A 27615-nucleotide genomic window follows, 5' to 3' on the forward strand; every position below is an offset into this window, starting at 1 on the left:
GTGCAAAGTGCACACACAATAAGACAAATGCGAAGAAGAGGCGTAGGAAGGGAGAACGACGGAGAGGAGGAGGCAAAGACAAAAGACCAATGCAGCGACAGAGAGCGTAGGGTGCTGCAACTAAATAAAATCCAAGATCCTGCCAAAAAGCAGCTAGTATTTATGCTTACTGGGCGTTTCGCAACCCTTTATATGCGCTTTTAATAATCTTTATGGTTTTCGTATGATTTTAAATTAGGCGACGACACAATTTCGACGACGCCATATTGTTCGCCATCCGTGAGAGGGAGCACGAGAGAGCGCGGCGTTGTTAACAGCGGAAGAGAGCGTTCGACTGCGCTGCTGCTGCGTCATCAATGCAAACTGCGCACTTTTAAAAAATCATTTTTTATATCAATTTCTATGCGTTCGACCATTGTGAACAAAAGCAATTATGTTGAAATCGCCAGTACATCTCTCCGCATGCCAATTGCTTTGTCTTGAACAATTGTAGTTCGCTCAATAACATAGCCATATTGTGAAATTGCTGTAGTTGGCCGTGGTGAGTTTCGCACAGGTTAACAGGCCTGCAATTTGTTTTTTGTCCGAGTACCCTACAGTGGGATACATCTGTTCTTTGGTCCACTTTGTTCGATTTAAATTTTCTTAAATTTAGTTTTGTTTTGATATATGTAGATACTTATTGGTAAAGACAACTGTGGTGTTTCACTTTGATGGTTAATAATTAAACTAATATATTTTCAGCAGTATATAACATTTTAACCACACTACTGATTTAAAACTATACATTACAATCTGCATAGAAATATACTAAACCCAATGTTTTTAAGTGTAGAACAACATTCGACATTACTTTTAATTAGCTATAAATGCTTTTGTGTTTTTTCCCCGATCACTCACAAAACAAATGCAAAGGCAAATGCAAAATCAGTGTGGGGCTAAGAATTCGCTTAATTAGAGGTCATAGGCTCAACCTGATCGTGTTTATATAAAAAATACTATGAAGTATTGCTTAAGATCCAGTTTGGGAAGTTTCTCGATATAATCTGTGTGTTTATTTTGGCTATCAAAGGTCGCGCCTGCCTACGAAATTGGTTCTGCATTAACCTTGCCGCTGATAAATAATAAAAGCTGACAAAAAATAATAACAAATTGAAATAAGCGCTAATGTTAACGAACTTTATAAACTTAAAGGCAAGGTTACAGCTAAGGCAGCAACAGCAACGGGCAGAAAAACTCAAAAATTATACGAGACGTAAAAAGGCAAAACTCAAGTGCGCGAACGCTGCGATGTGTAGTATAAAGTATAAAGTCGCAGAGCGTTAAAAATAAAATATATAAAATCAGACACGCAACGGCTGCCAGCAGTGTTTTCTATAGAAAACGAAACGAAAATTATTTCCTGTTTTTAGCCATAACAGCCGCGCGTGGTGAGAAGTAGCAGATAGTATAACAGTGCAAGAGGAGAGTGGGTGGGGGCGTGGGGGAAGTGTGCTCTCTTCCATGCAGGGCTAACAGAGCAGAGCGTGGTGAGTCCGCATTTAACCGTTGCGTTGCAGTTTGTTTACCATTCGTTTTTAGCCACAAAGCCAAAACGCAATTGTGCGGGAGGTGGGGTAAGATGGCAACAGAAAGAGTCACAAAGGTGCTACCAAACAATGCGTAAAAAGCGAACAAAAAAATAGGGTGATTGATAACAAGGTGCGTCTTACAATTGTTCACTGTCTGTCCGCGATGAAGTACGAAAATTCTTGAGACCTCCAATCTATGGGGCACTTTATATGCTTATCTATTTTAGTACGTCGATTTAAAAAATAATAGTTTAAATTTGCCCACAAGGCAATACAAGCTTTCATATATGTACATATGAAAAAAAAATTTTTTTTATGAAGAATAATACATTATTATTCAAGGAAATCATAAACATTAATAATGTTTATACATATGTACATACTATGTATTTAATTTATGCAAACCTTGGGTATTTGTAAATTTACAACATTTTTAATCTGATATCATTGTAAATCGAAAATTCTTTAAATTTCAATTAGTGGTCACAATATTTTCTGAAAAAATGCGTAGTACTTAAACCTGAGATATCCAGGATTTGAAAGTTTGTATATTTCAGTTTTATCCATGCACATACTAAATTCCATAAGAATCGGTTAGCTATAATATTCAGAAAATATTTTAAGCTCCCTTATCTTTATAACTTTTAAATTATTTAATTTAGCAAAAAATATTTTTCATAAAAAATAAATTTTTTTAATTTTTTGGCGGGTATAACACATACTAAACCTTAGGTATTTGTAATTTTACTAAATTTTTAATCTAATATCATTGTAAATCAAAAATTCTTTAAATTTCAATTTGTGGTCACAATATTTTCTTAAAAACTGCATAGTACTCAAACCTGCGATATCCAGGATTTGAAAGTTGGTATATTTCCGATTCGTCTACCCACTTACTAAATTTCATAAGAATCGGTTGGCTATAATATTCAGAAGTTATTTTAAGCTCCCTTGTTTTCATAACTTTTAAATTATTTAATTTATCAAAAAAATAGTTGCATAAAAAACAGATTTTTGTAATTTTTCGGCGAGTATAACTAATATTTAATATAATAACTGAGTCTCAATTGTTAATAATAATTAATTAATCATTCCTAATAATTAATATTGATATATTCCTTTTTAAAATAATAAACCTCCCACATTTTTCTACCAGTATGCAAATTATGGAGCTTCAAATAGAGTATGTGTTTATGTATGGATGTATTATTATTTAATTCAGCGGAAAAAATAGATTTTTGTCAGTTTTTGGCGAGTATAACTAATGTTTAATAAATTAATTGAATATCCATTATTCATAATAATTAATATTAATAATTTTAATCAAATTAATGTTTTGTAATTTTTTAATTAAAAAACTAAAGAAGAATTTCTCCCAGTGTGTGAAATTATGGAGCTACAAATAGAGTATGTGCTTGCACACTTACTTATTGTATACTTATGTAAACATGTGGCACATGTACATCGCACACTGTACAAGGTTGTGGGAGAGTGAGTGCATCGGACAGGCGAGAGAGAAGAAGCAGCAGCCAAAAAGGACAACAAACAACACATTTCTAAATTGGTAGAAAGAGAGGGGGGAAGCGGAATGGACAAGCCTGGTATATTTTTGGCACACGCGCCCTCTCGCTCTGCCATATCCATACCATTGCGCTTTGGTGCATTCAACTTGCTGCGGAGCGAGACAGGTGCACGACGACGATGGCGGCGGCATTTACCGTTCGCCGAGATCAACAGCTGTGCGAGTGATGGGGAAACCAGCCAGTACACAGATAGAGAGAGAGAGAGAGTGGGAGAGCATGAGAACAGGACCTGGAGACAACGCAATTTGTTGAACTTTAATGCGTAGCAAAGCAAATCGCAACTGCAGTAAACAATGAATCGTTGCTAACTGCCTTCCTGCCCTCCATTTCCCACACCCCACTTCCCACCTCCCTGTGCCATGTCATGCTTTGTTATTGCTGTCCAAGCTTATGGGGTTGCTGCTGCTGCGTAGCGCTTTCTGCTGACGTTTTCCTTCTCCGGTTCTGGATAAGCCAACGGCGCATGCAACAAATTGCGTTCTACCAACAACACACAACAAACAAAAGCCGTCAGTAATGGCTTTATAATAGCTAGAATTGGAAAGTACAGGAAACGCACGTTACAACAAACAAGTTTTCGACAAATCCAAGTTTAAAAAACGCACAACTAAGCCAAAAAAGCATTCATTTTAATTCGGAAAGCTTTCCTATGTTAAATTTTAATAGGTTAATAAATCTACATACTCAATTTCAAATTAAAAAAAAAGGAAATTTTTGTCCAATTGTTTTCTTAATTTTAACGATGTAACCCCTTATAAAATTAAAATAAAAATTTCAAAATTTATTTTTCGAGCGGACAGGGCTAGATCTACTCGCCTATTTATGCTGATCAAGAATATATATGATTTTTAGGGTCGGAAATGACTCCTTCACAATATGACACGATAATGACTGAAATTATAATACCTTGCAAGGCTATAAATATGAATTCTATAAAAATAAAAATATAAATTTTATATATTATCCACATTTAAGAATTCTAATGTCTTATAAATAGCTAAATAAGATACCAACTCTATCCAAAGAACCCACAAAGGCTACAAAGAAACGCCACTTGATGACGTAGTTTGTTTTCCAGCTGAATCCCAATTGCAATTGTTCCGAATTACCCCACTTGGCTTTGAATGCTTCGCTAGAGGAAATCAGTACAAGAATCCAAAACAAGAAAGTGTCACAGATACGGAAATATATCTATGGGAAAGGGTAGGTTAACCACCAGCAACGGGGAACCATTCCTCCTCCTCCGGGAGGGAGGCACTGACACTGGCACTGGGCACTACGAAATCACCAGAGTTGTCGTCATCCAAGGAGTGATTAACAAAAACAGTTGATTGAACTTTGTTTGGCCTCCACACATCCCACGGCGAGACTGTTTGTATTAGTGCCCTCACTTGGTGTGTACTTGAAGTGCCCCACTTTGCGGTGTGTGTGCCGGGGCTGGGGCTGGAGAGCCCATAATTTCGGGTGTTAATGACCAGAGCACTGACTTTGAACGATGCAAATACACACACAACAAGTCCAGCAATCGTATTTCAAATACTGATATCGATGGGGAATACTTGCACTCTCTGGGAATTTCAGATGCGAAGGGGAATCACATTTACCCACTTGTAGGGGTTCACACAAAAATATTGTCATTATCCTGGAGTAGGAAGTCTGAAATATACTTGAAGTTATGGATATATAAGGATATTTCTAAGATATATAACTATAACATCTTGAAATATAAAAACTATAAACTAAGTTCCTGGAATTAAATCTAATAAATCAACCACGAAAAAGTAATTACTAGTTTTGGGAATATATAATCCAGTTTTTAAAAACCTTATCAACTTTTCTCCGAAAAGATGAAAAATACTAATGGATGCCTGAGGATTTTCCAATCATGATGAATGGATGTCCCCTGTGGGCGTTCTTTTGGTTAACGCCCGGAAAATGGTCTCACGAGAGATGTCATTAGACTTGTACATATGTATTTTCGGGTTTTTGTATTTTGCATATTGCTTTGTCGCTTATTATTTTAGATACATAGGCTACAATTCAGGTTGTACATTCACATATATATTGTATATATGGATATAAAAAACACGATATGTAGGCAGAGATTCATCAACAGTATACATGTATACAAAAACATACGACAATTGGACGGAATGCGACTGACTTACAACTAAATTACGCAGATTCGTGTATAAAATTTGTGGTATTTCGAGATACGGTTTCTCTAAGGCACGGAACTGGTGGATGGAATGTACAAAATAGTTTAAGAAATGTGTGTTTTTGTGTACGAAGAAGCATCGGGTGTTATGTCTTGTGCAGTTTTCGTTGTGAGCTCCATTTTTTCAGGTTTGGATTTGGAAAATACTCTCTTATTTAACCCACGGGCATCGTAGACACGGTGCTGTGAGGAGTGGTTGGCCGCGAGCCAGCCAGGGAATTAGCCGTGGACGCGTGCAGCGAGGCCATTGTGCCCATCTAAAATGGTAGATATAAAACATATAAAATATTTATCTTTGGAGCTACATAATAATCTTTATACTTACGCGCAAGTGGGCCAAGTCCTCCAATTTGGTGAGATCCACCAGCTCCAGGAAGAGCGAGTACACCACAGCCCAGCCGTAGATAGAAACTAGGCAAAAGACACTCCATAGCAGCACCATGATCACGTTGTAGGCAAAGTACAAATCATTGACAATGGCAAAGAAAATCAAAGCCAAAGCTCGCCATACAGTAAAAATGGCAAAGGTCCACAGCCAGGGCATGACCTTCTTCTCGTATTCCTAAATAAAGATTTGTAAAAAGTATTAAAATAAAAAGATTTTACTTTGAGAGGCGAGATATGGCCAATGGTTTTTAGTGCTAATTTCTTGGTTATGATTGGTGCGGGTATGCATTTGTGTTACCCTTCTGCTCAGTAAGCGTTTCTTTGCTCCCAGTTTTTCTTGCTTTTTCGGGCAATGAGAAATGTAAATGAATTCGCATGCTTATAACTATTTATCCTGAAATCAAACTTACCTTGCGCAGAGCCACGCAGAGCAGGACGCTGGTCACAAAATTAATTAATGCCATGATTAGGGAGAATAGAGCAAAGACAATCAGCATGTTGCGAACTGGAAGACGATAAGAGGAGATTATAATACTGATTTGAAAATATAAAACTCCATCTCCTAAAAAACCAGACTTAACTTTTATAAAAAAACAATAAAACATTACATTTTAGATATTATTCTTAGTCTGAGTCGTACCATGCTTGTTGCCCACATAGACAAATTCGTAGGATATAATATAATAGCCATAATGCGTAGATCCTGGCGCAGCCATCGCATAACAATAGATGTCGAAAATGCTCGTGGCAATGGTAAACAGTGAAAGAAACTAAAATTAGAGATAGTTTTTCATTAATTAAAGGCAAATAGGATTCTTTTAAGGATACATTACAATGGCAAACAATCCGATGAGCATGGCGCCCTTCTGTATGTCAATATATTGGTTATTCTTTAGCAACGGTCGTTGGTACCAGGGAATCCTTACAGATCGCGTGGACCGGGACATCTTCGAGTGCAGGTTTGTCGAGGATCTGAAAGGGATATATTATGATTAAGTACTACCAATTAACATATAAAAAAAGGGACGTACCTTCCCGTGGCATGGGAATAAACCGACGGATTCGAGCGATATGTGGAAGGCGTTTTCCTGCCGTAATTCATCTTGAAGCCTTGCAAGTGACGTCACGGGCGGTAAATTGTGGATATCCTACCGATATCCAATTAATTACTACAGGATGAGGATAAAATTAAACAAAATAAGTATTATTTTCCATTTTTCATTCATGAGCCAGGGCGTGTTTGCTTAATTTGTTATTTTGGGTGTGTCAAGCTGGGCTTTGGGAGCTCCCGAAAACTTTGAGGGCGAATTTAACGCTTTTAACTCTACACAAACTCAAATCTTTCACTGTTAACTTATTGTCGGACAGCTAAAGTTTATAAAAAACTATTTGGAATACGAGATTGCATTTATTTACCTTTATAAAAACGAAAAATTAATCACTTCACAACAATTTAAAAACAAAAAACAGAACGGCGCTGCCAACTCATGGAAGTTCCAGGGATACCGAAGCAGGTTTCCGAAAATAACGATAGAGCAACAAGTGTTATCGAATATGCACAGCTGACAGCTGTTAAAAAAGCCCGGGAATTTAAGAAATTTAGCACTTATATGTATTATTAGCATTATTTTGTATTATTTACAATAAAAACAATAAAAATAACAATAATAAATATATTTTTGATTACATCGATGTTTGAAATCGATGTATCGCTTAACCTAAAAACCATCTCTATTATCGTTAGGACCATCGATATTTTCCCAGCTCTAATAAAAAACATAAACATACATTTTTTGTAAATTTTGTAAATGATTTCCTCCAAATGTCCCTGCCGAAGATCACAGACTTCGAAATCCTCGAAAAGCTTGGAGCAGGAAGCTATGCAACCGTCTACAAGGCGCGACATAAAGTGCGACAACGAATGAGAACACCCATCTTTTTTCTAGATTCGTGGAACCACTAATCCAGGACCTTTATCTTTTCCAGAAACAGCGCACTTATCATGCCATCAAGTATGTGGAAATGTCGACGCTATCGCAATCCTCGCGGGAGAACCTAATCACGGAAATACGCCTCTTGCGGGATCTCAAGCACAAGTACATTGTGACCCTGCAGGATTTCTTCTGGGACGACAAGTAAGAGCCCACCCAAGGGGGCTATATCCTTATCCTATATCCTGAGAGCTTATAGCCATGTGAATGAGTCATTCTTGGGTTAGATGTGTGTGGGTTAAGCGTGATAAGGTTATAGGGAAAGGTGGGTTACCATGGCCAGAAGAATTATAGGGTTTATGTTAGGTGTAAAAGAGATGCTTAGGGGATAACTAGGTCAACTGTTGGGTTGTTTTGCTATATGACATGACTTTAATAAATTAAATGGTAAATATTATTTTTGTGGTCTATAAAAAATAAAATTTAAGTTGTTCTAAAAGAGAATTCTTAGACCTTTTGTAGTTTATAAGAAAGAATGAAGTACTTTCATATAGTATTTATTAACATATTATTTATTTCTTTCAGAAATATTTACATTGTCCTGGAATACTGCAATGCCGGCAATCTTTCCGCTTTTATACGAACCAAAAAGGCCTTGCCAGAGAGCACCTGTCGCTACTTTCTTCGCCAGCTGGCAGCAGCAGTGCAGTATATGCGGGCCAATGATGTCTCCCACTTTGATCTGAAGCCGCAGAACCTGCTGCTTACCCGGGGAGCCAATAATGTGTCCCTCAAAGTGGCCGACTTTGGGTAAATATGAATATTTATAACAAAGAAAAACAGCATAATAATAATTATTAATTCCCATAGCTTTGCCCAGCATCTAAAGTTGGGAGAGATCAATCAACAGCTGAAGGGATCTCCGCTTTACATGGCCCCAGAGATTGTACGAAAACATCAGTACGACGCCAAGGCGGATCTCTGGAGCATAGGCGTGATCCTGTACGAGTGCCTCTTCGGCAAGGCGCCGTATAGTTCGCGAACCATTGAAGAGTTGCTGCTGCGCATTAAGAATGCCGAGGCAATAACACTGCCACCCAATGCTCGCATTAGCAACGAGTGTCACGATCTCCTGCGCCGCCTGCTAGCCCACGAACCCACGGCGCGCATTTCGTTTGCAGATTTCTTTGCCCATCCTTTCCTCGATCTGAAGACCTTTCCCACGGAGCACACTCTGCAAAAGGCCATTGATTTGGTTACCCAAGCGTGCTCGTACGATGAAAAGCACAACTACAAGGAGGCCTATTATCTCTATTGCAGTGCCTTGCAGTATTTTGTGCCTCTCATTACGGAGGAGACGGACGCCACCAAGCGTCTGGCCCTCCGGAATCGAGCTCTGTCTTATATGAAGAGAGCAGAGGAGATCAAAAACTGTATCATCGAGGACGAGTACAGGATGTTGGCCCAGCGGCAAAAGCAGGCGGCTCACGCCACAGAGTCTACACCACAGGCTGCACAGAAGGCTAAACCACAGCCGAGTAGCTCAAAAGTGACAGAAATGCTGGAACCAGATGCTCGCTTTAAGCAGCTTTGTAAGTGTAGCTTGAGATTAATTTAAATTATATCTAAATTCTTTGCTCTTAGTTGCCCTTTCGAACTCAAGTCCGTCCCTGAAGACTGGCCTGGAAATCGGACGAAAAGCCGAGCTATATCTTTATGAGAGCAAACTGGATGCGGCCTTGGAATCGTATACCTCAGCGTTGGGCATTCTGGTGCCGTTTGTGAACAATGAACCAAAGGGCGAACGTCGCAACCTATTGCTGCAACAGGTGAGCTTGTAGCTTCTAATAAAAACAGAATTCTAATTGACTTTATTTATAGCTGGAATTCTGGATGAAGGAGGCAGAGAGCATTAAGAGCATTTTGAGCACCAAGAACCTGGACGAGGAGGAGCAGAAGCTGTCAACGGTACGCAGCTGCAGCATACAGTAGTCAAAATTAATAACAAATTTAAAATCGATGAGCAATTTCCGGCGCCTGGTGCGCCATTTGTTAGAGTATTTTTGTAGTCGCCTAGTCACGTAGCCTTCTATGATCTTATATACTACTTATATACAGATATACATATACACATACATATGTCTACACTAGACTCGCTTTCTATGTACTATGTAGAACAGGACCATGTCAACGTTTTGTAACGCTCCCAATATCTATTCTATGTTTGGTTGTTTTTAATCCTAATGGCCTTTCCTACTGTATACTGACCCATTTGCCTGCCTGAGGCTGTACAATCGTTGTTAAGTTTTTTTTAAAAAAAAAACCCTTATAATTATCTTTTTTAAGCGCACCTTGGGGAGAACCCACACATTCCCTGGCCATTCAGATCTGTCACGATTGTATATCATTCTGTTCATTGTGTTTAATTTGATTAAAATGGTTTAACGATAACCGGACAAGGGTCTTTTGATCTACGCGATAGTGGCGCTCTCTCTCTCTCTCTAGTAATCGAACAGGTACAATCTATGGCCATATCTCCTGCCGTAAATGATTGCAATCAATCTACTTAAATTGGCAATGTCGTCGTCGGTAAACTTATAAAGGCGACCGTCAGGCCGATGAGAGCGCTAATTTAGTCTAACGATGTGGTCGAGTGGAGATATTAACCTGACGGTAGGAATTGCCCTCCTGGCCATTGCAGGCGTTGTCCAGGCAGCTCCACCCATTGGGCCGTGTGGTCAATGGAACGGATTCCAGTGTGGAAAAGTATCCTTTTGTGGTGAGTAGAAAGGAAATAGCCAAGGATCATCCTTAATGCAGTTAAACGTGGTGATTCTATTAAGGTTTTTGAATTTATTTCTAATAATTTAAAAAGGAAATTAAATCTTTTATTATTTTTCTGAATCATATCCTTCAGATTTCCATGCGAGGTCCTACTGGCTCCCATTCCTGCGGCGGTTCTATTATTTCAAAGCAGTTTGTCATGACTGCCGCCCATTGCACCGCTGGACGCACTGCTGCACAGCTCAGTGTGCAATATGGAGTGACCACCATCAATTCGGCAGGTCCGAATGTCGTTCGTGTCAAGAAGATCATCCAGCATGAGGGATATAACCCGAATAACAACTATGCCAATGATATTTCCCTGCTGATGTTGGAGGAACCTTTAAAATTCGATGGCGTCACTGTGGCTGCCGTGAAATTGCCCGAGCTTGCTTTTGCCACACCTCAAACAGACGCTGGCGGTGAGGGAGTGCTCATCGGTTGGGGTCTAAATGCGGTGAGTTTATATAAAATAATTTATGATTATTAAATATATTAATAAGGACATCCCTTTCAGACCGGTGGCTACATCCAAAACAATCTGCAGGAGGTGGGTCTGAAGGTCTACTCGGATGCGGAGTGCACTGCCCGGCATGAGGGCAGAACAGATCCTAGATACCACATCTGTGGCGGAGTGGATGAGGGCGGTAAGGGTCAGTGCAGTGGGGATTCTGGTGGTCCGCTGATCTACCAAGGTCAGCAGGTGGGCATTGTGTCCTGGAGCATCAAGCCCTGCACTGTGGCCCCCTTTCCTGGTGTCTACTGCAAGGTGAGCCAGTATGTTGATTGGATCAAAAAGAATCAAATCATATTGGCCTAGTCATACCCATTATCGGTTAATTGATATAAGCCAGCAATAAATCACTGATTAAATGGATTTGATATATGTGTGTATTATTAGCTTTAAGAAGCTTACAAAAAAAAAAAGAATTTATGGGAGGGAAATACCACTCGCTTTGGTAAGAACTTCCTTTTAGAAATCAAAGGCAGTGAAAACAATAGAATAGTTTTTCTTAACAAGATCAACTACCATAAAGGGTTATAATAACTAATCAATATAATAAAAGCAAAACATTGATAAGCCACACGCTTACAATCTCTTATAAAAACAGTCCCTTAGTCTTTCTTTAAATCGCCTGTTGGCCAGACAAGTGCCATTTTATATCATCAATGACGACAGATTTAATCACAGACTATCTTTGCTTGTAAATTATATTAATATGACACTATCGGCCAAGTCGAAAAGCTTATAAAAGGCGGTAGCCAAGCCATGAAAGCACGTTTAATTCCAAAATGTTACCAAAACAAGACCTCTGCCTGGCCATAATCGTTCTTCTGGCCATTACCTCCATTGGCCAGGCCCTGCCAATGAGTGGAAGAGTGGTCAATGGAACGGATTCCAATGTGGAAAAATATCCCTTTGTGGTAAGTTGAAAAGAAAAATTAATTTTTTTCGTAATCCTATCTAACTTTTATTTGTTAGATTTCCCTTCGTGGTCCCTCTGGCTCCCATTGGTGTGGCGGTTCCATCATTTCCAAGCAGTTTGTCATGACCGCCGCCCATTGCACCGATGGAACCTCTGCTCACGAGCTTAGTGTCCAATATGGAGTAACCACAATCAGTGCGGAGGGTCCAACTGTTGTTCGTGTAAAGAAGATCATCCAGCATGAGGGATATAACCCTTACAATAACTATGCCAATGACATATCCCTGCTGATGCTGGAGGAACCATTGGAGTTCGATGGTGTCACTGTTGCTCCTGTAAAATTGCCCCAATTAGCCTATGCCACGCCTCAAACGCAGGAAGGCAGTGAGGGCGTACTCATCGGTTGGGGTTTAAATGCAGTAAGTTTAGAGATGATTTTTAATTAAGAATTATATAATATATTTAAATCGAAATCCCTACCAGACTGGCGGCGTTATCCAAAGCACCCTGCAGGAGGTGGGTCTGAAGGTATACTCGGATGAGGAGTGCACTGCCCGGCATGAGGGAAACACGGATCCCAAACATCACATCTGTGGAGGAGTGGATGAGGGCGGCAAGGGTCAGTGCAGTGGGGATTCTGGTGGTCCTTTGATCTACCAAGGTCAGCAGGTGGGCATCGTATCCTGGAGCATCAAGCCCTGCACTGCTGCCCCTTATCCTGGTGTCTACTGCAAGGTTAGCCAGTACATTGACTGGATCAAGAGGAACCAAATTGTATTGGGATAAGCATGTCATTATCTTTGTTAGTATAAATTGGAAAGATTATTTAAATTGAATTTTAAAATAAAAGTGAATTTGTTAAGAGCATATATCTACCAAAAATTCAATAATCTTTTACGTCTATCCTTTTTTAAATCGAGCAAGGAAGTCAAAGTTCCTTGCAGAAAATTGATCATAAATAAGCTAAAAATACATTAATTTTTAATTTGGAAAGCAGTTCTGTGTTTGTTTTTATTCATTTAACAAATTAGCGTATTAAGTTTAAGGTTGAATAAATTAACATTTTTTGTTGAAATTTTTGACAATTTTAATGATGTAAGATTTAGAAAAAATTAGAATTTTGTTTTTTCTTTCTAACATAGCTAAATTGACTTGGCTTTTGATGCTGATAAAGAATATATATGATTTATAGAGTCGGAAATGACTTTCTCATACAATAAAATGTGAAATTCATAAGAAAGTATTAACCGAATTTTGTAGCTTTATTTTATATAGTCTCTAAAATTATTTTTTTTCAAATGCATAGATAGATGGAAGGACTGACTGACAAACATGGCTAAATCGATTCGTCTGAAGATTTTGGTCTAGAAAATATACACTTTTTGGGGTTTGGGACTGCATATTTAGTCTTTTGCTTAAATTCTATGTGACCGCTTAGTGATAATACCCTCATACCCCCTCATGGTTACAGGGTATTAAAACATATTGATAAGCAACACACTTTCAATCTTTTGGTAAAAACTTTCTGATTATATATAAGATATATGCAATCAAGTATATAAGCTCCTATTTCTATTCTCCGTTGGTCTTTATTTAAATTATTATTTGATAGCCAGACAAGTGCCATTTTATATCAATGACGGCAGATTTAATCACTTTCTATCTGCACTTCGTAAATTATATTAATGTGGGGACACAATCAACCAAGACGAGAAGCTTATAAAAAGCGGTAACCAACCCAGGGAGGTATGTTTAATTTAAAATAATGTTGCCGAATAAAGATCTCTGTCTGGGCATAATCGTTCTCCTGGCCTTTACTTCATTAGGCCAGGCCGCGCCTCCAAATGGGAGAGTGGTCAATGGAACAGATTCCACCGTGGAGAAGTATCCCTTTGTGGTGAGTCCGATATTTAAATAATATATATTTAACATTTAATAATAATATATTTAAAATATATTTATCTTTCTTAATTCCAGGTATCTTTGCGCTTCTCGGATGGCTCTCATTCCTGTGGTGGTTCCATTATTTCCCAGCATTTTGTGATGACCGCCGCTCACTGCACCAATGGACGCTCGGTGGAGTCCTTTTCGGTGCAGTATGGAGTGACCAATATTAGTTCTGGGGGTCCCAACGTGGTCCGTGTGAAGAAGATTATCCAGCATGAGGAATTTGATCCTTGGCGGCAAAATGCCAATGATATTTCCTTGCTAATGGTGGCAGAGCCCTTTGTCTTCGATGGCATCCATGTGGCTCCCGTAACCTTGCCAGCTTCGGCCTTTGTAGTTCCTGAATCCAATGCTGGTGTCCAAGGCGTGCTCATTGGATGGGGTTATAATGATGTGGGTTTCTAAGTGATTTTTCTTATAGTTCGTATTTAATTAACTCGATTTTAACGCAGACCTATGGCAGTGTTCAGGAGACTCTGCAGGAGGTTTCTCTGAAGATCTACTCGGACGAGGAGTGCACTCTGCGACATGAAGGACAAACGGATCCCAAATATCACATCTGCGGTGGTGTGGATGAGGGCGGTAAGGGTCAATGCAGTGGGGATTCCGGTGGTCCTTTGATCTATCAAGGTCAGCAGGTGGGCATTGTGTCCTGGAGCGTCAAGCCTTGCACTGTGGCCCCTTATCCTGGTGTCTACTGCAAGGTTAGCCAGTACATTGACTGGATCGCTCGCAATCAAATCATATTGGCTGAGTCACAGATTGAACAGTAAATTGAATGTAAATTTAACCTGATTAATAAATCAATGTGATTGCAAGAGTCCATTTGGTTTCCGATAAGCAAATTATCTGTGCGATTATTATTAAAAACACTGTGGGGGGCTAATAAATCTTAAATAATATTATTTGTGCCCATAAATTTGGCATATTTTTAAGTTGTTTAAAATTAGATTACTCCGGCGCCTTTGTAAGCAGTGTTAAGCAGTGCGCCTGTTTACGTTAGGCATGAAGATTAAAGCAGTGTCCAAGGAGGAACCTAGGTTAGTAGTATTCATCAAACTGTAAGTGGATTTCTTTAAGTTTTGGGCTATATTTATTTTGTTTTATGTTGAAAATTTTTGATGTGAATTAAGTTTATATTAATTTCTTTATTGAATTTATATATATTATATACTAATGTTAAAAGATAAGTCTAGACTTTCGAACATTAAAGATTAAAAGCCACCAAAGGTTTGAATTTTAATGATTAAAAAGTAAAATTTATTTAAGGAGTATATATGTATTATATCAAATAATTATACAAACAAATTAATGTTTTTGGAGACTGTTTACTATTGTATATTAATTTAAATATCAAAATTTACATTAATTGGAATTTTATTAAACCTTATATTTCTTTTATAAGAAATATTTTGTAATAAAATCTGAAGTAAACTGTTTTAAAAGTTATATTAATGTATATAACTTAATAGTAAATAATAAAAAAATAGAATTTCTAACACATGTTTGGATTTTTATTATATAGTAATTGAAACTTTATTAAAATTTCAACTTTTTTTTAATATACCTATTCTCGAGAAAAGTTCGTGATTTTTATTGAAATAAATGATATTTTATATGATTAAATAATAGTTTTTAAATACCATAAAACGCTTATCAAAGGAAGAACTGCTTTTATATATTCTATGAATTCTTCCCCACCAAATAAATATTTAGTAATAATAATAGAGTCCACCTGCACCATCAAAATGAAGAAGTAAACAGTTTGAGAGCCACTGCTCAACTGGACCAATACGAAGGCGACGCGAGCCGAATCACTCATCCGCCCCGTCGGCTGCTGCTTTCGCTCTGCTTCTTGCGGATGGTGCTGCGGCGACCGTTGCTTCAGCTTCCTGCCACTGCAGTCAACATTTTCAACTCAGACGGAACGCACGGTTGGGCGGACTTAAGCTGAAAGCAGTTAGAAATTAATTCAAAAAAAGTGAGCCAAAAGCAAGGTGAACGTGGTTTTTGAGTGCGAAATCATTAAAAACTGATCAAATACTTGAAATAACCTGAAAGTAAACTGGAAAATAAGCTTCAAATTAATAAGATACTATGGTGTAGTCATTCTCTATAAAATATCTCTTTGAAATATCATTATGAAATACAGATAGATCTCTGTGAAAGATCTTGTTGGTTGATTTTACTGTTTGTTTGTGTTTTCTAGTTCGTTTTTCGTTATTTGCCATTGAGGCAAAAGAAATGAGAGAGGAAAATATTTACCATTTGCTGGCATAGAATGCGGAAGGTCGTCTATTATGAGGCTGCATTCATTCGTTTAATTAAAAAACAGAAACACATAAAAAGACAGAACCAAAATGACTCGTTAATTGGCTGCTGCTGCCGCTGCTGCGAGGGCCACACTGCGAATGCGTGATGCTTGGGCCTGCAGAGAAAAAAAAATTGTATATATAAAAACTGCAATCAAAGGCCTGGGCCTCCGCCACAAATTGATCCAGTCCTCCCCCTAGGAAAAAAAGGAAACTGGGTCTCCTCCTTCTCCTCTCTTCTCATACATATTTCACCAAATCAAATCAAAGCTCAAAAGTAGGCAACAAACGTACACACAATGAGAGAGTTCGTAATACGATTTTCGGTTTTGCTCCTGCTCCTGCCCGTCCGCCCTACTCAAAGTATTTTCAGAAAAAATGATGTGGAAACACTCAGCCCTGAACGCATAGAAAAGAACTTTCAAACACCCCTTCCTACCTTTAAAACTTCACCATGTAATCCGCAAAACCCCTTCGCATTCGCGCATTTAACTAACAACAAAAGCAATTTGAAAACAATTTTTTGAGTTCGAGAAATACGTGTGGCCCTGTGCGGTCGTGGCCTACATGCTTATGGCTCTACAGGATCCATCTCCTGGTTTTAGCTGTTGGGCTTCCCCAAACTGGGCGTGGCAACAGCCAGATGCTGCTGCTGCTGGCAATTTGTAACATTTCATTTCTGCCACTTCTTTTGCAGCCGCCAAACAAAAGGTGGATGCAACAAAAGTGGCCAAAGCATCGACAGCTCTTTCTGATTTATTCAGCAACATGAACTGACTGGGAAATAGATAGAGAAATTGCATTTTCGCGAAAAGTGCAGCAGCTGAAAAGTGCGGAAGTATGCTGCAATATTAGTTTTAAATAATTTAGTATTGAGTTTGGGAATCAATATGAGCTGGGGTGTGATCTATAATGAAAAAGAAAAGAGTTCAGGGTTGATACTGATATAGAAGTTGAAGAAATTTTAAAAGTTATTCCTTGTATTTTGGAAATTCTTATGAGAAATACATTGAATTTGCTTGAAATTATTATTTTCACATTGAAATAATTCAGAAATTAGAGTTAAAATTTTTCTTACAAAGAGAAAAATGTAATATCTTTAAATGAAATGCCAAAATAAATCATTTAAAACAGGTTGAATTATACAAAAATGTCTAAGATATAGGAATTATTTATTCAAATGTAGCTCAAATCAAAATTTTAGGCAAAAGATTATATTAAATATTAATGATAATATTAATATTAAGATAAGAACTGCCTTCTGCTTAAAAGAAATGAGAAGATGAGATTTGAAATTACACACGAATGCCAAGCAAATTGTTAGCTTACTAATATATAGAGTTTTATTATTTTAAAACTTTTAAATCAGGAATACTTATAAATTGTTTAAAAACTACATATATCTTAAATATTGTATTTTATAAATAAACAAACTTTAAGTGTAGTTTCTAATGTATTAAAGTACTTAAATTCCTATTTTTTAATAGAATTCAAGCACAAACAAACATAATATTTGATTTTTCGCAAAAGTCTTTCCAAGAATATATCCAGCAAATATCAGCCCAAGCTTAAAAATACATAAATTAATGAATATATAAATAAAATAACCAAAGCAAAAACAAAAACCCTACAAAAGGTCAAACCGATCTGGGAGAGAAACAAAAAAACAAAATAGCAATTTCAGTGAGTGCTCGGTCTTTTTGCATCAGTGTGTCATTCCGTCACTTTGTCACTTTGTCAGTGCTGCTGTGTCCGCGTGTGTATTAGTGTCACTGTGTGTGAACTCTGTGGTAAAGGTCAGAAACTCATATGAAAATGTCGAGCCTGGAAGCAATGTCAACAAAAGCCGCTGTCACCGACAAGGTCTCGTCAGTGGAAATGCATCCAGAAACCATGAGAGCACCACCGGGATCGATTGCCTCCAGCAGCAGCAGCAGCAGGAGCAGCAGCAGCAGCATCAGCTGTAGCTCCCATCTGAGGGCCAGTCCTTTTACGGTGGCTCTGGCCCTCCTGGTGGCCATTGTCCTGTGCAGCGGCAGCCTGGGAATTGCCGACGGCCTCAAGTGTCACATGTGTGGGCAATATAACGAGGGAGTGGGCTCTATAACGCCCTGCACTAATTACACCAAGGACATAGCCCATCTTTATCTAAAGGAGTGCACCAAGAAGAGCGAGAAGTTTTGTGTGGTAAGTGTTTCTTTTGTTTTAAAATCTAAAACTCCAAAGAAATTCGAGAATTTCTCTAGAGACCATTTTATATTTCCCCAAAAACAAGCCACAAAAATCATATTGAAATGATAAACAGTTTGCTTGGACACTGATCAATTTCTGTGACATTTTTCTTTGATTTTCCCTTGCGAATTGAACCGAAATTGAAACGTTGCATTCATTTATTTATAGACTCATTCATTTTGGCTCATTGCTGTGAATTGTTGTCATTGTCCAGGGGAAGCGCAAAAAAAAGCATCGATTGTCCTGGCAGCTACTCCTCCTCCTTATTTCCTTTTAGTCCTTCCACCATTGATGACTTCTCGAGTTGATGTTTCCATTTTATTGTTTTTCGCCTGTACTCATATTGATTGTGTGTGCCTCCGTCTGTTTGTCTTATCTCTCCGATTTTGGCCATATATACCACGTGGCAAAGTGAAGTCGTTGAGAGTTTTGCTGTTGTCACAAATTTTTGTTTCAAGGGAAAAAAACAAAAACAAAGAAAAATAGATAAATTGCTTATAAAAACAAAGTGAATCATTTGCTTGAGCTTAGAGTGGCTTGAATGCCATAAGAAATAATCGGTTTTGGCAAATCGATTTGGGTTTTTATTTCAAAGGGAAATTGGATTTGTAATATTAAAAGCTGGATTGTTTCTTAGAAATGAAGAATAGTTAAGATTAGGAAATATATAGACGGTTCTATTTGTTAAAAAAATAGGTTTTTAAATAAATTATAAATTGCTTGTAAGGTTTATTATATTAACGATGACGTCCTTTGAATTTATGTAATATGTTTTATATTTTAATAAAGCTAGAAAACAATAGTAAAAACTTCATCAAACTATCATAACTTTAATATAAAATCTTATAAATAAAATATCTGTGTTGTAAAAATACTCTTTATTTACTAATTATTACAAAACAAGTATAGCCTTTTATTGTATTTTTACTCATCAGCCATTAAAACTTTCAAAATAAATCAAATACAATTCTTTTAGTTAAATAAATTAAACTAAATTTTAAAATTATAGCAAAATAGGTTCATTTTATTATAATTTTTTCAAATCAACAAACTTTTCTTAACATTCCGTTTATTATTTTTCAACTTAACAACTTTACTTACTGTAGCCTCAAAAACAAATATATAAAATTCTCTCTGTAAAATAAAATTGACTAATTAATAATTGTAATTATTCTTATTATATAATTATTTTTATATTATGTAATATAATATAAAAGGTATAACCTTTTATTGTTTTTCTGTATTAATTATTAAATAAAAAGGTATTACCTTTTATTGTTTTTGAACTCATCAACCATTTAAACTTGAAAAATAAAACAAATGCAATTCTCCCTGTTAAATTAAATATACTTTATTTAATAATTGTTACAACATGTAAAGATTGTATTCATTTCCATTCCATTAGCTACTTAAATTCAAGTCATTATCGATAATTAGAACCACTTTGAAGCTTAAGATCTCTCCTCAAGCATACATTCTGTCTTACCTAACCTTCCACGTTACGTATACGCAATGTGTGCCCATTTCTGCCCAAGATGCTCAGCATCCTGGCTCATTGTTTTCAGGTGATGAAGGTGGTGGGAAGGGGTGAAAATGACTGTCCCCAAAGTAGGAGGAGGAGGATGATGGCAGCCAGGTAAACTAATGCCAACTGCCAGCTCTGGCAATTTCAATTAGTTCTGCGGTCGTCGAGCGGTGCGCCAACCCGATCTATTCCTGTGGCACGTGTTCCCAGAACTCTCTGCCTTCATGTCCTGATTGTGGGCGTGGCAGCGCAATTGTGCGCATAAATTGCGGCATATTGTATGCACTCAATTCTCCAGTGTGTGTGTGTGTTTGTCTGGGGTGTGTGTGTGTGTGTGCGGAGCACTTAACGAATTGCAGCGGCGGCAACAGCAGGAGCAATGTGGATCCTGGATCCTGGTCCTGTTTGCGCTTTGGCAATCATTAAATATTTAACACCTACTTGCCATGCACAGCTTGCAGCTTCATCTTCTGTGGGTGGCCACCCTTCCTTTTTTGGCATTTGGTGGCCATAAATTGTTATTTTCTGCCAACACGTCCCGCTCATTTCAACATGCTCCCCGCCCATACCAAACCCCTCTTGGGCATAATTTAGTTTTGTTACCATTTTCTTTTTTCTTTTTTGCTGGGGGTTCCGTTTGAACACGGGGCATATCTGTGGTTCTGTGTTGGGGGACTTTGAGGAAATAAGAAAAACGATTTTTCACCAACATTTTTCAACACACTTTTTGTTACTTTCATAATCGGCAAGCGAGCGCCGTTTTCACACATTACTATTCGATATGAAATGTGGAAACGAGTTGAGTGCAATTTTATCTGCATTTTCTTTTTTTTTTCATATGTTGCCATTAAATTTGATTTTTGTGGAAAAAATGCGACGCGCTTTTTTTCACACCGCCGACAAATTGCATTTAATTGCAATTGGCAGGCCGCTCGTTGCAAACAGCAAATGATATCAAATTTATGGTGAGAGTGCGGCGGCATTTTCATTGTCCCCACAAAAGTGTCTCTTTGTTGCACATTTTCATTTGTTTTTAATTTTTTGTGATTCTCCAAAGGGATTGCATTATTTATGATGACAGATTTTTATAGTTTTTTTTTTATATATTTATTTCTTTAATAACTATTGAGTTGTTTAATAGATTCACACTATTTATTTATTGATGTGGGATTAAAGTGCATCATTTCAGTGTGAGAATATTTAACATTTTTTGAAGCATTACAAATTATATTTTAATTCGTATAGTTATGAATAATAAAAGAGGGAATGGGGAAAAAAGCTTTGCATTTTTAATTTGCATTATTTTTATTTTATTTATATATTTTTTTATATTTTAATTTTGCATTTTAAATCCTGCATTTTATATGTATAGTTATGCATTTTATAACTGTGAAGTGGGAAGAATTGCAAAGAATTTGAGTTTGTAGCTCTTTAGCATTTTTAAAGTGGTTAACTTAATTTAAAATGCAGTTTAGATTTATAAGCAATGGGAAAAAATTCTATGGTTTTTATTTTTATTTGCATTTATAATTCTATTTTGGTCTGTCTATTTATGAATAATATAATAGAAAATAAAAAACAATTAAATAGTTTGGGTTTAAAGTCATTTTTAATCTTTTTAATAATTTATTGCCTATAACAATTGCAATATTATTTAAGAAAACAACAAGCAACGAAAAGCCGATTTTTAATTTGGAATTGAAATATAGGATTTTATTCAAAATCATTATTAAGTAAGCTTCAAATATTTATATTTTTGAAATCGATATTTATCAATATATTCTATGAACACTTTCTCAATAGAATCCTAGTTTAAGAAACGCATAATTAAGCAAAAAAAGCATTAATTTTAATTCGGAAAGCTTTCCCATGTTAGTTTTTATTAGATTAATAGCACTGCATACTCAGTTTAAAATTTTTTTTATTTAATTTTCGACAATTTTAACGATGTAATCCCTTTTAAAATTTTGAAAATTTTGTAAAAATTAAATTTCCTTCAAATATGGCCACATCGACACGGCTGCTGATGCTGATCAAGAATATATATGATTTATACGGTCGCAAATGAGTCCTTCACTGCGTTTCAAGCTTCTGAATAAAATTAGAATGCCTTGCAGGGGTATACATATGTATATTACAGTAAAATAAAAGACCTAAAGGATAAGCTACTTAATTACTCAAATAAGATGGAAAAAATATGCGCATTATTGCCTCTTCTATATCGCTAAAGTTACGCTAAAAATCAATGCCCACAAGCGTTTTAGCTTAAATGTCAACCAATAAATTGAAAAGGATCTTCCATTGTGATGAGCCTGCCAAAGGAAACACAATACTTGCCTTCGCCAGACCTTGGGTATTTATGTTTTAGCTTTTATCTTTCCGTTTTTTCTTGCCGTCGCCTCGCCTGATAATTGCCATTCATTTTGTTATTAACAGCTTCACAGGCACTTAATTAGCGGCATAATTTATGCCAAGCCGCAAAAGTAAAGAGCCCCAGAAGAATGCCAAGATGGTGATGCTGATGGTGATGCTGCCGATGGTGATGCTGATGATGAAGATGATGATGATGATGCTGCCACCCCCGAAAAGTGGACAAGCAAGGAAAAATTTGTTGCAGCACGCAAAACGGCAGAAAATGAAACAAAACTTTTGTTTAAATATTAAGCAACCTTTTTTGCTCTCCCCTTGGCTGTTGGCCATAAAAGTTGAAGTGTTCCTTAGCCAGTGGCTACTGCGGTTGTTGTCTTGACTGCTTGACCTGATGTCGTCGTGTTTTCGGCCAAGTAGTTGGCGTTTTTGTTGATTATTTGTTTTATGTTAGTTATGCGACGCAACAAAGTTACTTGGCCTGGCGCCGTCTGCCGGGAATCGTCTTATATATATTTATGAGTTACATTTATATTCAAATTAGTAGGGGAGGGGGTTTGGGTTAGGCACTCGTCCATTGCATAATTCATAATTTCGATAATGAGCTCCAGGGTAGCAGAAGGCTCGCTCTCCTTATTCACACACGTAATCTACATCTTTTGCTTAAAACAATGGCAGCAGTCCATTGTTTTTGATGGGGTCGGGTCGGTGAGCACGTAAACAAATACACGGCCTGCATGTATGCATGGTTGTGTATTTAACCCTTGACCTCATGCAAAACAATACAAAAAAAAATTAAAGAATAAAACGCGAAAGCGCTGGGTGGAGTGGGAGATACGGCCAACGCCTAGGCACGTAATTAATTTTTTGTTTTGTTCTCAATTCCAATTGTCTTGCAGTTCGAATCAGTAGTAAACGCTATATTACCTTTTGAACAAAACGAATCTAGGGCACTGTGAGAAATAAATAAAAAAACAGGAAACTTCTGGGTATTTTACAGTGTGTGTTTAAGGATCTAGGGATTACTAGAAGGTAAAGATGATGAAATAATAAAGCTACAAATACAACTTCTATATGTATTAATTTCCCCACTATTATACCCAGATTTTTCCTGTGCAAGGACCTCCACTTATAGGGAGTTTCAAGGCTTCCTTTTGTCAACTATTGTAGTATCAATTCTCAGTTAAGCTGCAGAAGGCAGGGACAAAAAACCTGCTGTTGTGGCTACGTGCCTGTGCCTTCTAGAACAAGGGACCAGCTAAAAACCCAAGTGCCAAAAAACAAACACGAATATATAGGGCAAAGTCCGTCCGGAAAAGCTTCTCCACAAACTGAGAGAGAGACAAGGGAATGGCCGGAAAAACGGAATGCAAATATTTTGCCTTCATTTCTGGTTGTCGTAGATGGCAGTGGTGCCGCTGTTTGCCGCCATTGTTGTTGCAATTAGGAATGTTTACACTGCCCCACGGACAAACACGCCCCCAAAATCACTTAAAAGTTGGCATTCTGCCTTCATTAATATTTGCAATGTCAAAGCAAAGTGGCACAATTTAATAATGCAACAATGGTTTAAAAATATATATTTTAAAGTCCGCAAAAAAACGTTCAATAACATAATAAACATTTTGAAAATTTAATTGTGGCCTAAGTGTTATATATATGAATTCCTTTGTTGGTTATCCTCTCTGTAATTTTAAAATCATTAAACTTTATTTATTGGGTAGTTTTTTGAATACTCACAAAGCTGTCTGGGAACTTGGAAAATTGGAGTGCATTTCATAGAAACGAAAAACCATTTGGGGTATTTCCACATAAGCAATGCAACTCGGCACAATTTCGGGTTGTTTTAGATGCCAGAATTTGATCAAGAAAGAGATTTCACCATTGTCATTGTATCCTTGTAATATTTCTTTGGCCTTAAAATCACGATTGAAAGGACTATCCATCACAATGCCCGGATCAATTTTCAATCGTTTAGCCTTTAATTCATATATTTTATTAAGGTCTTTTTCTTTAATTTGACGTTGTAGCATTTTGTACGCTGCTATGAGACTTCCACAATCTTGAACAACATCCACCAAGTCCGTAGCCATCTCCCAGGTATTATCTTCTTCGGGAAAATTTTGCCATTTCACCAAATATTGTAGTTGCCCTTTGTGTATTCTATGATCCAGTACCCTTTCCACCACAAATTCCGTTGAATAATCCACATTCTTCAAACTTTCAGTAGAGTCCGACATTATTATTTGTGTTTTTTATTTATTTTTGATGTATTTTTCAAATGACATTTGATAAAGAGGCTACTGTATCATAAAATTATTCAATGTCAAAGTATGTTTCAAACTTTTTATCGGTTGCTAAGTTCTTGACATTTTGTGGTGACATTTTCTTTAAGCAAAATTATTTGTATTTATTTTTTTAAAAAGTTGCAGTTATTTATCTTTACCTTAAATATTTTCTACTTACTTATTTAAATACAAAAATACTCAATCTCTTTCGCCTGAAATTATCATAAAATTGTGGTATAAAAATTGCTTGGAATTCATACTGAATCAGAAAGTTTGCCATAATCTTAATATCCACAGCTTAGGCAAACGGTATTAATAATAAAATCCAATCCAATATAAGAAAAGTGAATAAAATTGTTTGCCCGGAAATCTAAACTTGGCGAAAAGTTTGAGATACTCTCACAGCAAAAACTTTGCCACGAGGTTTCGGGCTTCGGGTATCACGATGTTTAATGAAGAAAAACTTGCTTGTTTTTCATTACTCTTTTGTTTTTTTTTTTTTTAAAGAGTAACTTTCCTTGATGGATCACTTGGCTTTTACGAGTTGAAATTGGATCATATGTGTGTGTATTACCTGAATTATAACTCCCTAAGAACTTTAATTTAGGCAAATAAAAAGCGGAAAACCAGTCAGTTTTCTTTTTACTGCCTGTCAATCGCAGATCCACTTTTTATTACTATATTTTTTTATGTTTGGTTCAAACCAGCACGTAACCGGCATTAAATCGACAAAGTTTTATTGGCCAAAATTAAAAGCTCGATTATGCGTGTTGACGTGGGCCAGATTTTGTTAGGATTTCGGTGGACTTTTTAGAGGCCCAGAGATTTACATGGCAATGCGGCAATCAAACTGTTCACCAACTGCTACGTGAATGGAATAAATCGTTGAAGGTATGGGTACAAATCTGGCATAGAATTGGGATTTTGAAAAGTCAGTGCAAAGATATATAATAAAAGGAGAGTAACAGGAGAACCTTCCTCAAGTGCAGGGGTCCGGTCCTTGTAATATAGCCATAAATGGCAATGGGGGCTGGCAATTTCCGTGCGGCGACTTGTGAAATCAGCGTCAAATCGGAAGACAGGAAGTGGAGAGGGATGTAGAGTGGCAGGGGAAGTGAGAACGAAAGTCGAGGTGACTGTCTATGCCATCATTTCCGGCGGCCATTGATTGGGCGGGGTTGCTCCTTTAAGGGGAGCCTGCTGCTATGCCTGGATAAATTCAATGTAATTGATAAGCGACTCTGCACAGATAGAGAGTTGGTCCTGCTCCACACACACGTATTATATACACTCGACTTTGGGTAAACACACACACTCAGACACACACCCACATACAGAGGCACTCAATTAAGAAAACAATGGCGGCTCAGTTTGTGCGGCAATTGAGTTTCAGTTTTTTTTTTCTCTCTCTTTCTCTTGGCATCTGCTTTTGGCCTCTTTTGTTTTGCTTTCGACGGGGATTCCTTTTCCATCCTGTTACCCTTTCTACTGTTTGGCCACTAAGACGCTTAGTCCTGCCGCAAGCCAAAATTCTGGTATTTGACTAGACCCGGAGTGTATCTCCACCACTCTCTCATGTCCTATCTCACGCTCATTAGCCGTTGTCTTTCAGCCAATTCGGCTGTCACTTTTTGTGGTAGTTGTAGCTGCTTTTGTTCGCATTTTCCGCTTGACTTAACTCACTTTCGGGCTAATTTCCAGTTTTATTTGATCATCATTATAATTATTGTATGTTTGTTTTTGATAATGGAAGGAAACTTGGTAAGGAAAGCAAATTCCTTTTTTGCGATGTGGGAACTAAGTGTGCGCTCATAAGTAGGCAATGGTTTTTTGTCAGGATTTTTTTTATGATTTATTTACTATTCCCAGAATCAAATGACTTTAATGATCATATTTTTTTTAATGATTTTAAAGATTCTGTCAATAACTTAAAGGAATAATGTGTTTACATTTTCAATAATTTAGCTTGTTTACAAATTCAAAACTATTAAATAAATATAAACTAAATTCCTCACCGTTATGTGTCCTATTTTATTGAAAAACAAGCATTTCTTTTCTCGCAATTTAAGTTTGTTTCAATTAAAAAGGAAACTTTATACAGTTTTCTCTCATTCCATTCGTTTTCCTTAGCTGCATTTATGTCAGGAAAATACATTTTATTTAATCAAAAATTGAAACAAACGAATTTCTGTTAGTTTTTTCATATCTCTCCCTTTCAGTTTGTCTCAATTTAAGTATCAAGTATTTAGGGGCTGAGCTGCTCCATCTGAGCTCCATTAACAGCTCACACATGCTGCACCGAAAGTTCTTCAACACCCAGCATAATAATTCATTTATTTCAGTCCGGAATAAATGCACTATATATATTCTGTCATTCCCAGTTGGGGCTGCCAACTATCTCTCTCGGTCTTTGCATTCAGTTTTTTGAGGCATTGTAAGCGATTTAAACTGCCAGCCCACAAAAATATGGCAAATGGCAGTTTGGTAGTTGGCAGTTGGCGCTTGGGAGCTGCCTCTGGTCGACCTCTCCTCCATGGCCAGCCCAAGTTGTTTCGCATATAAATGATTTTGATAACGCGCACTGACATTTTGTGACTTCATTATTCTAAAATTTAAATTATTCCAACGAACAATGGAATTTCGCAAACACAAGTAGAGAAAATAAAAGACAACAAGAAAGAAAGCTAACTTCGGCACGCCGAAGGTTATATACCCTTGCATATAGAACTTCGATGACTAGGAATCCATACAATAAAAATTACATATATTTATGTTAAAAAACAAAAAAGTAATACCTGCTTTCATTTCATTCACCTATACATATTATATTTGCAGTATATGACACAAAATTTAAGACTGATATAAAATGGCTATATCTCAAATTTAGTGAAAATCAGCTGAAAACTGAAAACGTTATTTCTGAAACGTTCATTTCTTTACCGTTCCTATGGCAGTTAAATGAATTAATTAGTAGTCCGATTTTCATAGACCTTTACACAAAATT

The 27615-nt window shown here is 37.0% G+C and overlaps 7 protein-coding genes across 13 annotated transcripts in view; 5 read left to right on the forward strand and 2 right to left on the reverse strand.

Moving 5' to 3' along the window:
• Nucleotides 1–5125: 5125 nt before the first annotated feature.
• Nucleotides 5126–7303, reverse strand: pasi2 (Protein). The gene is made up of 7 exons (XM_020961703.2): nucleotides 7176–7303; nucleotides 6791–6928; nucleotides 6593–6731; nucleotides 6400–6529; nucleotides 6170–6264; nucleotides 5698–5934; nucleotides 5126–5629 (listed from the first exon to the last, which is right to left on the reverse strand). Exons 2-7 carry the CDS (start codon nucleotides 6859–6861, stop codon nucleotides 5528–5530), a joined length of 774 nt encoding a protein of 257 aa, XP_020817362.1. The 5' UTR covers nucleotides 6862–6928; nucleotides 7176–7303; the 3' UTR covers nucleotides 5126–5527.
• A 163-nt stretch (nucleotides 7304–7466) lies between these two features.
• Aduk (unc-51 like kinase 3 homolog Aduk) lies at nucleotides 7467–10141 on the forward strand. Its single transcript, XM_020961614.2, has 7 exons — nucleotides 7467–7668; nucleotides 7746–7894; nucleotides 8276–8500; nucleotides 8561–9282; nucleotides 9335–9519; nucleotides 9572–9658; nucleotides 10037–10141. Exons 1-7 carry the CDS (start codon nucleotides 7582–7584, stop codon nucleotides 10133–10135), a joined length of 1554 nt encoding a protein of 517 aa, XP_020817273.2. The 5' UTR covers nucleotides 7467–7581; the 3' UTR covers nucleotides 10136–10141.
• A 177-nt stretch (nucleotides 10142–10318) lies between these two features.
• LOC110190998 (chymotrypsin-2) lies at nucleotides 10319–11390 on the forward strand. Its single transcript, XM_020961711.2, is given in 4 exon segments — nucleotides 10319–10411; nucleotides 10413–10469; nucleotides 10608–10970; nucleotides 11031–11390. Coding segments are annotated over 4 exon segments (801 nt in total). The 5' UTR covers nucleotides 10319–10333; the 3' UTR covers nucleotides 11334–11390.
• A 362-nt stretch (nucleotides 11391–11752) lies between these two features.
• Nucleotides 11753–12822, forward strand: LOC110191129 (chymotrypsin-2-like). The gene is made up of 3 exons (XM_020961882.2): nucleotides 11753–11938; nucleotides 11997–12359; nucleotides 12424–12822. The coding sequence occupies exons 1-3, from the start codon at nucleotides 11807–11809 to the stop codon at nucleotides 12724–12726; spliced, it is 798 nt and encodes a 265-aa protein (XP_020817541.2). The 5' UTR covers nucleotides 11753–11806; the 3' UTR covers nucleotides 12727–12822.
• Nucleotides 12823–13705: 883 nt separating this feature from the next.
• LOC110191372 (chymotrypsin-2-like) lies at nucleotides 13706–14660 on the forward strand. Its single transcript, XM_020962224.2, has 3 exons — nucleotides 13706–13837; nucleotides 13918–14280; nucleotides 14340–14660. The coding sequence occupies exons 1-3, from the start codon at nucleotides 13706–13708 to the stop codon at nucleotides 14658–14660; spliced, it is 816 nt and encodes a 271-aa protein (XP_020817883.2).
• Nucleotides 14661–15726: 1066 nt separating this feature from the next.
• Nucleotides 15727–27615, forward strand: part of LOC110190980 (uncharacterized) — a 40558-nt gene continuing 28669 nt past the window's right edge. The window contains exons 1-2 of one of the 7 annotated variants that reach the window (XM_086839655.1): nucleotides 15727–15884; nucleotides 17730–18386. In XM_086839655.1, the coding sequence (XP_086695781.1) occupies nucleotides 18009–18386 (378 nt within the window). In that variant the 5' untranslated portion in view covers nucleotides 15727–15884; nucleotides 17730–18008. Of the gene's footprint in view, nucleotides 15885–16096; nucleotides 18387–27615 lie in introns of all 7 variants that reach the window. The other 6 variants (XM_086839654.1, XM_020961688.2, XM_086839659.1 and 3 more) reach the window with 6 other exon arrangements.
• On the reverse strand, nucleotides 23873–26927 carry HP1e (Heterochromatin Protein 1e). The gene is made up of 2 exons (XM_020961689.2): nucleotides 24064–26927; nucleotides 23873–24008 (listed from the first exon to the last, which is right to left on the reverse strand). Exons 1-2 carry the CDS (start codon nucleotides 24561–24563, stop codon nucleotides 23975–23977), a joined length of 534 nt encoding a protein of 177 aa, XP_020817348.1. The 5' UTR covers nucleotides 24564–26927; the 3' UTR covers nucleotides 23873–23974.

The sequence above is a fragment of the Drosophila serrata genome, unplaced genomic scaffold (genome assembly GCF_035046125.1).
Source record: "Drosophila serrata isolate PLE 108 unplaced genomic scaffold, ASM3504612v1 contig_376, whole genome shotgun sequence".
Classification (NCBI taxonomy): domain Eukaryota; kingdom Metazoa; phylum Arthropoda; class Insecta; order Diptera; family Drosophilidae; genus Drosophila; species Drosophila serrata.

Excerpts from the sequence above, each read along its gene's own strand:
- LOC110191372 (XM_020962224.2), top strand. The coding sequence starts at position 13,706 with ATGTTGCCGAATAAAGATCTCTGTCTGGGCATAATCGTTCTCCTGGCC. Across the intron at positions 13,838-13,917 it reads TGGAGAAGTATCCCTTTGTG|GTATCTTTGCGCTTCTCGGA; the intron begins GTGAGTCCGATA and ends TCTTAATTCCAG. Across the intron at positions 14,281-14,339 it reads TTGGATGGGGTTATAATGAT|ACCTATGGCAGTGTTCAGGA; the intron begins GTGGGTTTCTAA and ends ATTTTAACGCAG.
- HP1e (XM_020961689.2), bottom strand. The coding sequence starts at position 24,563 with ATGTCGGACTCTACTGAAAGTTTGAAGAATGTGGATTATTCAACGGAA. Across the intron at positions 24,009-24,063 it reads CCAAGTTCCCAGACAGCTTT|AGAGGATAACCAACAAAGGA; the intron begins GTGAGTATTCAA and ends TTAAAATTACAG.
- Aduk (XM_020961614.2), top strand. The coding sequence starts at position 7,582 with ATGTCCCTGCCGAAGATCACAGACTTCGAAATCCTCGAAAAGCTTGGA. Across the intron at positions 7,895-8,275 it reads GATTTCTTCTGGGACGACAA|AAATATTTACATTGTCCTGG; the intron begins GTAAGAGCCCAC and ends TATTTCTTTCAG. Across the intron at positions 9,659-10,036 it reads AGGAGCAGAAGCTGTCAACG|CGCACCTTGGGGAGAACCCA; the intron begins GTACGCAGCTGC and ends ATCTTTTTTAAG.
- LOC110191129 (XM_020961882.2), top strand. The coding sequence starts at position 11,807 with ATGTTACCAAAACAAGACCTCTGCCTGGCCATAATCGTTCTTCTGGCC. Across the intron at positions 11,939-11,996 it reads TGGAAAAATATCCCTTTGTG|ATTTCCCTTCGTGGTCCCTC; the intron begins GTAAGTTGAAAA and ends TTTATTTGTTAG. Across the intron at positions 12,360-12,423 it reads TCGGTTGGGGTTTAAATGCA|ACTGGCGGCGTTATCCAAAG; the intron begins GTAAGTTTAGAG and ends AATCCCTACCAG.
- pasi2 (XM_020961703.2), bottom strand. The coding sequence starts at position 6,861 with ATGAATTACGGCAGGAAAACGCCTTCCACATATCGCTCGAATCCGTCG. Across the intron at positions 6,530-6,592 it reads TCATCGGATTGTTTGCCATT|TTTCTTTCACTGTTTACCAT; the intron begins GTAATGTATCCT and ends CTCTAATTTTAG. Across the intron at positions 6,265-6,399 it reads CTATGTGGGCAACAAGCATG|TTCGCAACATGCTGATTGTC; the intron begins GTACGACTCAGA and ends ATCGTCTTCCAG.